At 35.5% G+C, this 14,106-nt stretch overlaps 1 protein-coding gene and 1 non-coding gene across 3 annotated transcripts in view; both read left to right on the forward strand.

The window, feature by feature from the left end:
* Window positions 1–14,106, forward strand: part of CGAS (cyclic GMP-AMP synthase) — a 49,539-nt gene that overhangs the window by 4,968 nt on the left and 30,465 nt on the right. For both annotated transcript variants that reach the window (XM_025042876.1, XM_006926383.3), the window contains exons 2-3: window positions 5,447–5,666; window positions 8,619–8,861. In XM_025042876.1, the coding sequence (XP_024898644.1) occupies window positions 5,447–5,666; window positions 8,619–8,861 (463 nt within the window). The remainder of the gene's footprint in view (window positions 1–5,446; window positions 5,667–8,618; window positions 8,862–14,106) is intronic.
* Window positions 1,757–1,875, forward strand: LOC112474951. The gene has a single exon (XR_003044556.1). It is a non-coding gene; the product is annotated as a 5S ribosomal RNA (ribosomal RNA).

The following is a 14,106-nucleotide window of genomic DNA, read 5'->3' on the forward strand; positions in this document are numbered from 1 at the left end:
TTCTGAATGTTCCCAAAAGATGACAATTCACTGAAGTAGAATAATGTCATTCTGACCCAACTGTTCCTGTAGAAATATTTGGTATTTTCCCCATGATGGAAAAATCTTTGTGTGTTTTTTTTTTTTTAATAAGAGTAGCCAAGAACAATTCCACATCCTTTGATTGTTCTATAAACCTTCTCATAAATATGTACAAAAAGCAGCCGGCTATTTCCTTGGACCATTTTTACTTCTTTAAGTTTCTGTTTCAGTTTCTATATTACAATGCTCCTGCGTACTTACGGTTGGCCGCCTACAGGACTCTTAGGTCCCCAGATTCCGCGTGCACACGCCTTACTCTGCGGCACGTCCTAGCTGTTATTCCCCGTGTTCGGGTCCCTGTTCGGGCGCCACTTGTCGGAGCCAGCCGACAAAGTAATCGAGGGTACCTGATAGGGGGAGCATGGACTGAGGAAAAGAAAGAAGACGGACAGAATTGCAGGAGGGATCACAGAATCAAGCTGTGTCTGTGTCCCCGAGTTTATTTAGAACACACTATTTATAACATTACAATAAGAAAGACAGTAGTCAAGAACCAAGGTTAGCCAGATTACTTATCTAGTAGAACAATGAGATTCTCACAACTCAGAACTCTCTGCTAAACTGTTGCAAGGAATGTGCAGTGACTGCTATGTGAACAGTTACCTCCCAGTTTTTCCCAGCCTTTACAATCTCAACTTCTTACATTGTTGCCAAGTACACAAATATCCTTGTTCCTTGTTATAGGATTTCACATGTCCAGAAGTGACTCCCCACAACTGGTAAAAGGATAGACAAAATATACTTCTCAGTAATTTATTTACATGGTTCCATAATGAGACATTTCTCATTTATATGTATATTTTATTGTAATATTATCAAGTTCTAGATAAAAATTTGGAAAATTTTTTATAGAAATTCTATGTAGAATTGCCAGTCCATGTTTTTTTTCTCCTAGATGTTAATGTAATATACTGATTCTACAGTTAAGACCAAGTGAAAAGGTTACATAGAAACCAATTGCAGTGGTTTTAGCCAATGACACATTAACCATAAAGTAAAGGAACAAACTACAGCAACATGTAGCAGCATAAATGAATCTTACAAACATAATGTTGAACAAAAAAGATAAGGCAAAGGAACATATACAGTCAATGCAACAAGGCAAGAAAAAGAAATAAAATGCATAAGATGGGAAAAGAGGTAATAAAACTGTTACTATATGTATATGACAATTAAATTTTCATACAAACTATTAGAAAAAAGTGAATTTATCAAGGTTGCTGGATATAAAGTCAGTAAACAAAAATAATGTTTCCATATGCTAGCAAAGAAAGAAGTGAAAATGAAATTAAAAATATCATTTATAATAGCATCAAAAACATCAAATATTTAGTAATAAATCTTGTTAAAGATGGTCAAAACTTCAAAAAAATTGCTGAGTAAATTTGAAGAGAGACTAAATGGATAGTTTTTTATATTCAGTCTTCTTCAGACTGATCTATAGATTCGGCGTAATCTCCATCAAAATACCATCAATAGTTTGTTTAAAATGAAAAGTTGATTATAAGGTTTATGTATATGAGAATGCAAAGGACCTAGAATAGCCAAGATAGTTCTAAAGGAAAAAAATGTTGGAGAATTTACCCTACTAAAGAGCAAGACTTACTATAAAGCTATCTTAATTAAGGAGGTGTTATTGGTGCAATGATAGACAAATAGGCCAATTGAATAGAAAGTCTACGGCCATGCCACCTTGAACAAGCCTGATCCCATCTGATCTCGGAAGCTAAGCAGGGTCGGGCCTGGTTAGTACTTGGATGGGAGACCACCTAGGAAGACCAAGTGCTGTAGGTGTAAAAAATAAGGGATTGTAAACTGACAAGGTCCTTGCAATCTGTGAGGTCAACCAAGGGTTGCCTCGCCTAAAAGAAAGAAAGAATGGAAGGAAGGGAGGGAGGGAGGAAGGGAAGGAATGAAGAAAGGAAAGAAAGAAAAGAAAGAAAGTTAATTCAGAAAGAGACCTGCATTTACAGTTCAATACAATATGCAATATATGCAGTAATATAATTCAGTGAGGGAAAGAATAGTCTTTTCTGCAATTGGTGCTAGGTCCGTTGGATATTCATATGGGAAACACATGGACCTTGACACCTACCATACGTCATACACAAAAATTAATTGAAGATATATCATAGGCCTAAAGGTAAAACAATAAAGCTTCTAGGAGAAAACAGAAGAATATTGTCATAACTTTGAGACGTACAAATATTTCTTAAATGGGACAATAGGACTGCTAACCATAAAAGATACATAAATTAGACTGCGTAAGAATTAAGAACGTCATCAAAAGATACCATTGAGAGAATGAAAATGCAAGGCATAGACTGGGAGAAAATACTTTCCACCACATATATTTGACAAAGGACTAGTACACATCAATAAGAAAGAGAGACAAACCAATTTAAAACTGGGCAAAAGACTTGAACAGACACTTACTATGCAATCCAAATAGCAATAAACACATGAAAGGTTTTCAATATTGTTAATCATCAGGAAAATGTAATTTTAAAATGGCTAAAATTTTAAGACTTGACAATCCCAAGTGTTGACGATGCGGAGCAACTGAAACTTCCTTACATCGATGATGGGAGGATAAATTGGTATTACCTCTTTAGAAATTAAACAGTTTTTTTCTAAAGTTAAAGATATGCACATTTTAGAAGGTCAGCAAAAGAAGAGGCACCAAAGAGAATCTAGGATGACTGTTGAGACAGGAAAAAAAAAAAAAAAGAGTGTAGTGTCCTAGAAGCTAAGAAAAGATAGGCTAGTTGGGAAAAATTCTTATGTGGACTGCTGCTGAGGAAGTGTTGTCAAAGTGGATTATGGAGATGTGTCAGTCAGAAAGACACTAAGAGAAAATCTGAAGTGTAAGCCCTTTTCTTGGTACCTTGAAAACATCTCTCCAGACTCTCAGATCCCAAAATGTTATTACTCGCTTGGTGAGATAAGAAATGTTGAAACCAATCAATGTTTAGACAACATGGGCTGCAAGGAAAATGAAAAAGTGGGCATATTCAACTGTCATGGTATGGGAGGAAATCAGACTCAATGGACCTATTGTCATGTTAAAATACCACCGAATGAGAGAAAATCAGTTATGGGAATATGATGCCGAGATACTCACCTTGAGACATTAACAGTAACCAATGTCTTGATGAACCTTCTGAAGAAGACAAAATGGTGCCTACCCTGCAGGGCTAGTGGAAGCAGATCCTAACAGTAACTGCTAAGGAACATGACTTTGGGGGCATGAAGACTTTTCCCCCAAGCCATGAATGTGTCTACACTTGTTTTTGCATTATTTCAATTAAGGAAAAATGTTAACTTTACTGAATTGAAATATTTAAAATCCTTTTAGTATTCTAGTACATGTGCTGCCAAAGCAAGCACGTAAAATCCTTTTAGTATTCTAAAACACAGTTCTTTATAATTCATTTTTAGGAATGTTGCTTATTTCCCTACTAAAATTTGTATCTGATCAAAAGCACATAAAAGTATAAATAATAGCAAACTGTTATTAGACATCAGAAAAACTTAAGAAATAGGAAAAAAAAAGATATGCTTACGCTGTGGTCCAGCATTTCCACTCCTAGGCATATATACAATAGAAAGGCATATGTAGAACTACTCAGAACAGCTTTGTAATAGTTAAACTCAGAACTATTTGTAATAGCTAGAAATTGAAACCAACTCTAATACCCAACAATAGAATAAATAAATATATTCCGATATATTCTACTAATTCAGTGTAATACTAAATAGAATGAAAAAGAACAAACTACAGATACACATAACAATATGGATGAATCACAACTATAATGCTGAATGAAAGAAATCAGATATAAAAGAGTATGTATTATGATTCAATTTATGCGATGTTCCCAAACAGGCAAACCTAATCTCTGGTGTTAGAAGTCAGAATAGTGGCTACTGTTGGTGGAAGATTTCTGATAGAGAGTGAGGGTGAGAGAACTTTCTATGTTCCTGGGTATGGGAATAGGACAATTTAGAATGACACAAGGCTCACTGTTCTTACTGGGATTCAGCCATTTTTCTTGAATAAATCCTTGGATTGTTGAAAGCCTTTAGTTAATCTACAGAATTCTAAAAGAGTTGAATTTGACTATTTCTGCCCATGTTTTTTGTTGCTTTTATGGAAGAGTGGATTTTCAAAGATTCTTAAGTCATTCCCACTGACGTCACTTTATTTCACCTTTATAGTATGTCTTAATCCGTTCAGGCTGCCATAATAAAATACCATAGACTGGGTGGCTTAAACAACAGGAATTTATTTTCTCACGGTTCTAGAGGCTGGAAGTCTATGATCAGCATGCCTGCAGGGTTAGGTTTTGTTGAGGACTCATTTCCTGGCTTGCAGATGGCCACCTTCTCCTTATGTCCTCACTGTGTTCCTTGGTGTATGTGCACAGAGAGAATGCAATCTTCTTAAGGTCACCAGTCCTATCAGATTAGGACCACGTCATCACGATCTCATTTAACCTAACTTACCTTCTAAAAGCTCTATCTCCACATATAGTCAAATTAGGGTTTAGGGATTCAGTATGTGAATTTGGGGAAGACAGTTCAGTGCACAGCACAATACATCTCAATTTGGATTAGCCCCATTTCATGAGGTCATAAAACATCTGGCTTCTAGGTACTGCGTTGAACAGAGCTGTCCAATAATTGTACTGGTAGCACACTCCTAAGTAATGAAAGATTTGTGGCATTTTTAATGGGGCAAAAACAAGAATTTATTATAATTGCTTTAATTAATATTATTTTGAGAATGGAAAAGATTCTTTGAAGCTCTTATAAGTGCTGTGGTTAAAAGACACTAATCTAGTGCATGATTTGGATCTCACATTCACTTGGGTGACCAGCAGCTATAATGAGATGGCCTTTGCTCAACTAGCCAGCAGTGACTATACACATTTTAAAAAATTTATTTATTTAAATTAGTTTCAAGTGATTACACACATTTTTGAGGCCATTGTGACAGGAGGGTGGCTACAGTGTGTATCTTGTGATGTAAAAGCACCTTAAGGGTTTTTAACTTTATTAAGCTTTAAACTCAAAGTAAAACTGATATAGATTTTAAAAGCTTACATGATATTTAAAATTGCTTTAAATTATAAAAATAAGGCATACTCATGTTAAAAAAAAAAAAAATGAATATAGAGCCTACAAACTAAAAGCAATAATACTCTCCCAGCTCCACTGGTCCTACTTTCAGAGGACATAAATATTAGGAATCTTGCTTTTCAATGTAGAGTTTTAGTGGAAATTTCAAGAAAAAAAAATTGAAGTTGCTTGGAGAATATTCACAAGCAAACATTTCACTGCCGTTTTTACTTTTTCTTAGATTTCTGCTCCTAATGAATTTGATGTTATGTTCAAACTGAGTCTCCCCAGAATTGAGCTTCAAGAATATGGCGACAGTGGTGCTCATTACTTTGTGAAGTTCAAAAGAAATCCCAAAGGAAATCCTCTAAGACAGTTTTTAGAAGGAGAATTTTTATCAGCTTCTAAAATGCTGTTGAAGTTTAGGGAAATCATTAAAGGAGAAATTAAAAATATTAAAGGTAAGATTTTTGACTTTTTTTTAATTTGAAAAGAACAATTTTTTAAATTAAGGTTATTGGGGTAACACTGGTTAATACAATTATATAATTTTCAGGTGTACATTATATGTATTTTTAAATTAAGTTTATTAGGGTAACATTGCTTAATATAATTATATAATTTTCAGGTGTACATTATAAGATTTTTGACTTTCAATTTTTAAAGTTTTATTCATACCTACCTACTTCTTGCCAGTGTACCTTCCTCTCCTGATCTTTTCAGACCACCCCGCAGCACAGCTCTGACTACTGCTTCCTAGAAACAACTCTTTGCCCTTGATTTTAGTCTACTACATTTTCTTGGTATTCTTCCTAAATGTTGACTGGTTCTATTTTGGTCTCCATTGAATATTCACAAAAAAAAAAGAACATATGGTTGAATAAAATCAGGAGATCCCCTCTTGAAGCTTGTAAACACAAATTGCAGTGAGTGCTCTGAAGGGAATGAACTGGGAGAAGTGGTAGTGATTGGGAGAGAGTGGGGTGGTGGAGCAAGGCCATGAGACAGAAAGTTTGGCAAGATCAAGGAACAAAAAGAGGCTCATGTGAACAAGGGGAAGAGTGACATAAAATGAAGTTGAAGAAGTGGTCAGGGACCAAATTCTGCAAGGACTTGTAGATTCTGGAAAGGAATTAAGATTTTATTCCATGTTCATTGAGAAGCCAGGTTTTAATTAGGGAGTAATGATTGGCCTTGTTTTTTAAAAGTTTACTATGGCTTCTGTGGAGAAGATATTATATGAAGGCAAATAAGGAGATTAGAAAGGAAAATATTATAATAGTTCAGATGAAAGATGGAGGTGGGGATGGGGTGATGGGATGGAAAGAAGCTGACACATCCAAGCTGTAGCAGTGCTTACTTTCAGATTAAGTGTAGGGGTGAGAGAGAGGATTGAATTGAATAAGGCTCCAGATTTCTGGATTGAGCACCTGTGTAGATTGATTGTGCTATATTCCAAGATGGGAAGGACAGAGGAGAAACACATTTTGGGGACTGAATTAAGAGTTATGTTAAATTAGAGATTCCTATGATATGTTAAAGTGAATGTGCCAAGTATGTAGTTGGGTATAGGTTTGGAGTTCAGAGGATACATTTGGACTGCATGTGAACACAGAAGTGACATTAGGAATGGATAAGATCATCTAGGCAGAGAGTAGAGATTCATTTATTTATTAATTTAATCAACATTCACCGATTGTCTAAAGTGACAGATGTTCTAGACCAGCGGTCCCCAACCTTTTTGGCACCAGGGACCAGTGCTCCTGTGAGAATCTAATGCCTACTGATCAGAGGTGAAGCCGAGGCAGTGCTGCTAGTGCTGGGGAGCGGCTGCAAACACAGATGAGGCTTTGCTCGCTTGCCTGCTGCTTACTATGCAGCCAGGTTCCTAACGGGCCACAGACTGGTACCAGTCCACGGTCTGAAGCTTGATACCAGTCCATGGCCTGTGGCTTGGGGACCCCTGCTCTAGATGTTTTGGATTTATTAGTGAACAAATAGATGTAGACCCTCACTCTTCTGTACTTCATGATCATATAAGCATGATGTTTTGATATCCATATACATAGTGAAGTGATTTCCATAGTCAAGCTAATTAACATAACATCTCACATAGTTACCTTTGTGTGTGTGTGGTGAGAGTACCTGAAATCTACTCTCTTAACACACTTCCAGTATTCGATATAATGGTTTTAATGACAGTCATCATGCTGTACATTAATCTCTAGACTTGACTTACCTAACTGCAACTTTGTTCCTTTTGACCAGCATCTCCTCATTTTCCCCACCTCCCCACCCTTGGTAACCACCAGTCTACTCTCTGCTTCTGTGTATTCTACTTTTTTAGATTTCACATGTAAGTGAGATTATTTGGTATTTGCCTTTCTGTGTCTGTCTTATTTCCTCCAGGTTCATCCATGTTGTCACAAATGGCAGGATCTCTTTCTTTGTTAAGGCTAAAATTGTTAAGGCTAAATAAAATTGTTAAGGCTAAATAATATACCATTGTATATGCAGGCATACCTTATTTTATTGTGATTCACTTTATTATACTTCACAGATAATTCATTTTTTACAAATCAAGATTGTGGCAGCCCTGCGTCGAGCAAGTCTGTCAGTGCCATTTTTCCATCAGGCTCAGATGATAGTTAGCATTTTTTAATAAAGTATTTTTTAGTTGAGGTATGATGCTATTAGACATGATGCTATTGCACATTTAATAGACCACAGTATAGTGCAAATATAACTTATATGCAGTGAGAATCCAAAAAATTCATGCGATACACTTTATTTAACTATTTGCTTTATTGCAGTGGTCTGGGACTGAACCACAATATCTCCGAGATATGCCTGTATATACCACAATTTCTTTATCCATTCATCCATCAATGGACACCTAGGTTGTTTCTGTGTATTGGCTATTGTGAATGATGTTTCAATGAATATGAGTTGCTCCCTGTGTCTTGATGGTCACTGCCTCAAAGCACCCCGACCCTCTTGTGTTGAGCTACTGCTGTGGGGTTTTTTTTTTTTCTGTTGTGTTGTCCTTTATGGTCTTCTTGATCGTCTTTCTCCTTGCTGCCTCTCATCTGGCCTCTTCTACAGGCTTTCCTCCAAAATCCCTTGCATCAATTTAAATGAAAATTTAATCAAAGCACTCCCATACCCCAAAGTCTTCAGGGGCTTTTCATCATATATACCAGACAGAATCTTGACAGTGCCTTCCCCCGTGATAGATATTAATAAATATTGATTAAATGAGTAAAACACTTTGCCTTAGGGGTCAGTTTCCACTTTAGAGCTAATTTCACCTTAGCATTTATAGATCTCCAATTATAGTTACATTATTTTTCCTATATTTTCAAGAAAATTAGATTGACAAACCCTTTTTTCTCTTTTATATGTTTAAACAGATACAGATATCAAAATGGAGAGGAAGAAGAGAGGGAGCCCTGCTGTAACACTTCGTATTACAAAACCTAAAGTAATATCTGTGGATGTAATCTTGGCATTGGAAGCAAAAGCCAACTGGCCACCTAGCACCCAGGAAGGCTTGCCCATCAGTAACTGGCTTGGAAGAAAAGTTAGGAGAAGTCTAAGACAGGAGCCGTTTTACCTGGTACCCAAGCATGCAAAGGAAGGAAATGATTTTCAAGGTATCTTGAATATGAAGGTTGATTTAAAGACATAAAGAGTTGTTAATGTTATATATATACTAGGGCATTAAAAGATCAACTGGCATTTCAAGAGCCATCGGACTAAATAGGCTATAAGGTGGGAGTTTGGTGAGAGATGGAGTTGAAAAGGGCATAGTTGTAGTAGTAATATCAAATACCCAGCTTTCAGATGTCTGCTAACCTACATAAGAACGTTATCTTTTATGTTTGTTTTTAATAAGGAAGGCGTTGGAGTCAGACTGCTCTGGATCTGAACCCTGAGGCTTCTTCTCACTCACTACCTGTGTGATCTTGGGCTAGTTACCAAGCTGCTCTAAACCTGTTTGCTCATCTATATGCTAATTTAAGACTACTTGAAAGGTTCTGGAAGATAAAAATGAGACAGTATATGCAAAATCCCTACTTCAGTTTATAGCAGTTATATATTATTAATGAACATCAGAGACTGGACTCTCTTCCCCAGCCACATTTTTCTCTTCATCTTCCCCTTCCGCTGCTCCCCGTGTAGCTAGCAGACCTTTGCAGCCTCAGCTGCAGTTGAACACAGGTGGTCAGGTTTCCTTCTCACCTGTGTACCGTAGCCTCAGGGGTCAGGACAGATTTTCAGGTGGGGTTCTTGAGTAACAGTCAAGTTCCAAAAACTGAGCTGAGTTAGTTCACAGATAAGACTGAATAATGGTGATGTTTTCTCAAGTGGCAGAAAAAATTAGCTGGTTATTTTCTTTTTCTCTCATAAACTTATATAATGAGTTTTGGTATTTACTGCTGTTGGACTCCAGTAAAATTGGAGGGGACCACAAAACAAATGAACCAAGTTATAAATGAGTATTACTGAACAAATCCTAGAAATAGTCATGCTTAGTTTGATGGCTTATGTTTTTGTGGACGCACATTGTAACTTTTTATATTGCATATATATATAGGAGTCATTTTCTGCAAGAAAAGTTGTTCATAAGAAGGAATTACACATTTCATTATTCATGGTTTTGTAAAAAGAACATAGCTTTCTGCAAGTGGCGTTTTACTCCCTGAACAATTTCTAGAATGGCTCCCCAAAGAAATCTCACAGGACCCATACCACCCTCACAGGACCCATACCATCCTCTTGCTAGCCCTCTACCAACCATCTTGGGGAAGACTGGTAGACAAATCAGCTTAGAGATGAGAGTTTTTCATTGGCCCTGTGGCTGGTGAAAGTGGAGGCTGGTGATGGGTGCTCAGCTGACCTCTGCTCTCTGTTACCCGTGGCTGTTCTCCATCTCCCATTATTCCAGATTACTATCTATATTGAGGCAAAACCTTGCCTGTATATGTGCGTGTGTATGTACCTGAGTGACTGAACAGAGGGGCATATTAATAATGAAAATACTTGTACTAGTTTGGAGACACTTATTACACCTACTTTAGCTTTCCTCTTTCTAAACATTTTACTAGGAATTTTCCTAGTCTCACAAGTTAAATTTTTAAAAATATAATTTGTTTGATTTCCAATTTAAAATTTCAAAAATTTTAAAATCTTTCTACTTGTTTCAAAATAATACCACTATTATTACCAAGAGTATACTTATAAAAACAAGTTGAAGATTTCTTTGCCATTTTTTTATTAAAGGTAAAAAAACAGTCAAAATACCCTAACCTCAGTTGAGAAAATTTCTCTAGCTGGTTAAGCTACCCACCTCAACATAATTAAATTAGTTTGTTTCATTATGATTTTTGGTTTTAAATTTTGATTTAATTTTGTTTCATAAGTTTATAAAACATTCACATGTTTCCAAAGTCAAAGCTACAGAAAAAGGTATTCTTAGAAAAACAGCTTCCATTCATGTTTCCTGCAGTGTTCAGTCCTTCCCTGATCAGAAATTCTTTTGTTTTTGGTTTTCCTTTTATTAAAAAAAAAAAATAATAAGTAAATACTTATATATTTGCATGTATGTATATATATGCTACCCCCTTTTTTAAGATAAAAAAGTATACTTTCCTTTTTTCACTTAATAAGATAATGTGGTATCATTCCATAGCTCTGTATAGAAATAGCACCCATTCCTTTCCACAGTATATTTTTACAGCTGGTCAAGGAGTAAATCTATATGTAATTTTCCTAGATAATGCCAAAATTGCCTCCATAGGGAATTGCACCAATGTGCATTCCCACAACAACATATGAGAGTACTTGATTTACCCTCAGCCTTATCAACAGAACTCGTTAAACTTTGGAATTTTTGCCAGTAATCTGAAAAAGTGCGAAATGATATTTCAATGTAGTTTTTTTTTAAAAAAATAAACTTTTAGTTTTAGAATAGTTTTATATTTACAGAAAAATTGCAAAGGTGGTACAGAGAGTTCCCATGTGCCTTATACCTGTTTTCCCATTATTAACATTTTACATTAATTGAATACATTTGTCACAATTAATGAACCAATATCAATGAGATAATAACTAAAGTTCTTACTTTATCCAGATTTCCTTAGTTTTTTCCTAATGCTCTTTTTCTGTTCCAGGTACCACATTACATTTAGCCATCCTGCCTACCTAGGCTCCTCTTGACTAACAGTTTCTCAGTTTTGTTTGTTTGTTTTTGATGACCTTGACAGTTTTGGGGAGTGCTAGTCAGGTATTTTGTAGAATGTCCCTCATATGGCATATGTCTTATGTTTTTCTTATGATTAGACTGGAGTTCTGGGCTTTAGCAAGGAAGACCAAAGAGGTAAAGTGCCATTTTCATCACATCATATTAAAAGTACATGCCATGGACATGACTTAGCACTGTTGATGCTGACCTTGATCACCTGGCTGAGGTAGTTGTCAGGTTTCTCCACTGTTAGTCTTTCCCCCACTTTTCCTACTATACTGTTTGGAAGGAGGTCACTGTGCTCAGCTCACACCTAAGGAGTGGGGAGTTATGCTCCACCTCTTTAAGAGCAGAGTATTTACACAAATTATTTGGAATTCTACATGGGAGATTTGTCTCTTCTCCATTTATTAATTTAATAATTTATATCAATATGGACTTATGAATATTTGTTTTTTAAACTTGGGCTATATTCCAATACTACTTTATTGATTTTATTGCTTCAGTTATTCCAGCTTTGGCCTTTAGGAGCTCTTTCAATTGGCTCCTATGTCCTTTGGACTTACCCCCCATAATTATGGGGTTTTTCTTTGCTTTTTTGTTTTCTGCACCAAATCATTTGTTTTCTGCACCAAATCATTTGCTCCAGGTTCATCTTGTATATTTCCTGCATCAGTCCTAAAACCAGCCATTTTTCCAAGGAGTCCTGAATCCTTTTACTGGAGAATGTACTAGAAACCAAGATCTGGGTGCTGTGTGTATTTGTTCCATTACTAGGGTATCAACTGTCTCAGCTGAAGAAATAAGGAAATATATGTATGTGTACTAACCCCAGTGTATACACATATCTATGAATATTTTTATATGTAACCACCTGTATCTATCTTTAGTTATACCGGAGTTCATACTATCTCTAATTATAATCCATTACTACATGGATCATTCTTTCTCTTCTTGCTCTCTGTAACCTCTCATTCTTAACAGTGAAAAACCTGACACCCACATCTGCCACCCATTTACTTAATTGTTCAGTTCCCCCCCATGGGAAACAATTACCAACTACAGTACAACTCCTTTTACCTTCAGTTTTACAGACCCCATTTTCAAAGTAATTTAGGTCAGTACCTTTTACCCCTATCCCTTTTAGGAAGATTGTAATAAGAGTCCCTTTTTACAGCCTGCATTATTTCCTAGGATCTCTTGACCTCCTAATTTTTTTTAAGTTTGTGTATGTTAAGGTTTATTCTTTGTGCTATAAAGTTTTGCTGGATTTGACAAATACATTGTATCTTGTATCGATTCTTATATAATAGTTTCACTGCCCTAAAAAAATCCCCTGTATTTCAGTTATTCAACCCTCCCCATCCGAAACTCCTGGCAACCACTGATACTGGTAGGGCAAGTTCTCCCACTTTGTCCTTCTTCAAGAGTGTTTTTGATATTCTTGTCCCTTTGTATTTTCATTAAAATTATGGTATCATCTTACCAAGTTCCACAAAAATACTTTTTAGAATTTTTATTGAGAGTACTTTGAATCTATAGATAAATGTGGGGAGACTTGATGTATTTACAATAATGAGTCTTCCACTTCATGGACAAGGGGCACATCTTTATTTAGATCTCCTTAATACATCTCAGTGAAGTTTGAGTTTTCTCTACAAGTTTTATATATCTTTTGTTAGATTTACTCATAGACAATTGCAACATTTTAGTATAAAAATATTAAACCAATAGAAAAGTAGACTGAAAAATATACTGAACTCATGCATACCTGTCACCCAGCTTCTTTTGTATTTTCTACCTATGCAAATTGTATCATCTAGTAATAATGATGGCCTTGTTTCTCCCTTTCCAATGCTATAATCCAGTTTTACCGTCCCTTACTATGCTTGATAGGATAGCCAGTGCATGTTGAATAGAATAGGGACAGCAGACATCCTGTCTTCCTGATTTCAAAGGAAAAAACTAAACTTTTTACTTTATATTATCAAATTATGTGTTTTAGAAGTCTTTCCTCAGATCAAATTCCCATCCAGATTTAAATTACTGAGAGGTGTTTTTTTTAATGATGAATGAATGCTGAATTTTATTAGCTGCATATTGTTTCTTTTGAGATGATTATACGTTTCTCCTTGATTCTGTTAATGTGACAGATTATATTGATTGATTTTTAAATTATAAATCAATTGTGCATTCCTGGTATAAAACCAATTGGGAAATAGGATAGTCTGAGTTTAAAAGAGCTAGTCATGGTAAAACTTGGGGATAAGGGAGGAAATCATTCTATTCTTGCACAATCTCTCAAAGAATAGGAAGAAAGGAAATATTTCCTAGTTCATTTTACATGAATATCAAAATTTGCAAGAATGGTATAAAAATTTTTGAATCCATTGATTCAAATTATTACTGAAACATTTTTTTAAATTAAGTTTATTGGTTAATACAATTATATAATTTGTATTATATAATTATATAATTTGTATTATATAATATTGGTTAATACAATTATATAATTTTCAAATGTACATTAAAATTTGACTATTATGTATTTACCACCCAAAGTCCAGTTTCCTTCAGCTACCATATATTTGATCCCCTTTACCCACTTCACCCTCCCCCTAATCCCCTATATTTGATCCCCTTTACCCTGTCTA

Source organism: Pteropus alecto, unplaced genomic scaffold (assembly GCF_000325575.1).
Source record: "Pteropus alecto unplaced genomic scaffold, ASM32557v1 scaffold7, whole genome shotgun sequence".
NCBI classification, from domain to species: domain Eukaryota; kingdom Metazoa; phylum Chordata; class Mammalia; order Chiroptera; family Pteropodidae; genus Pteropus; species Pteropus alecto.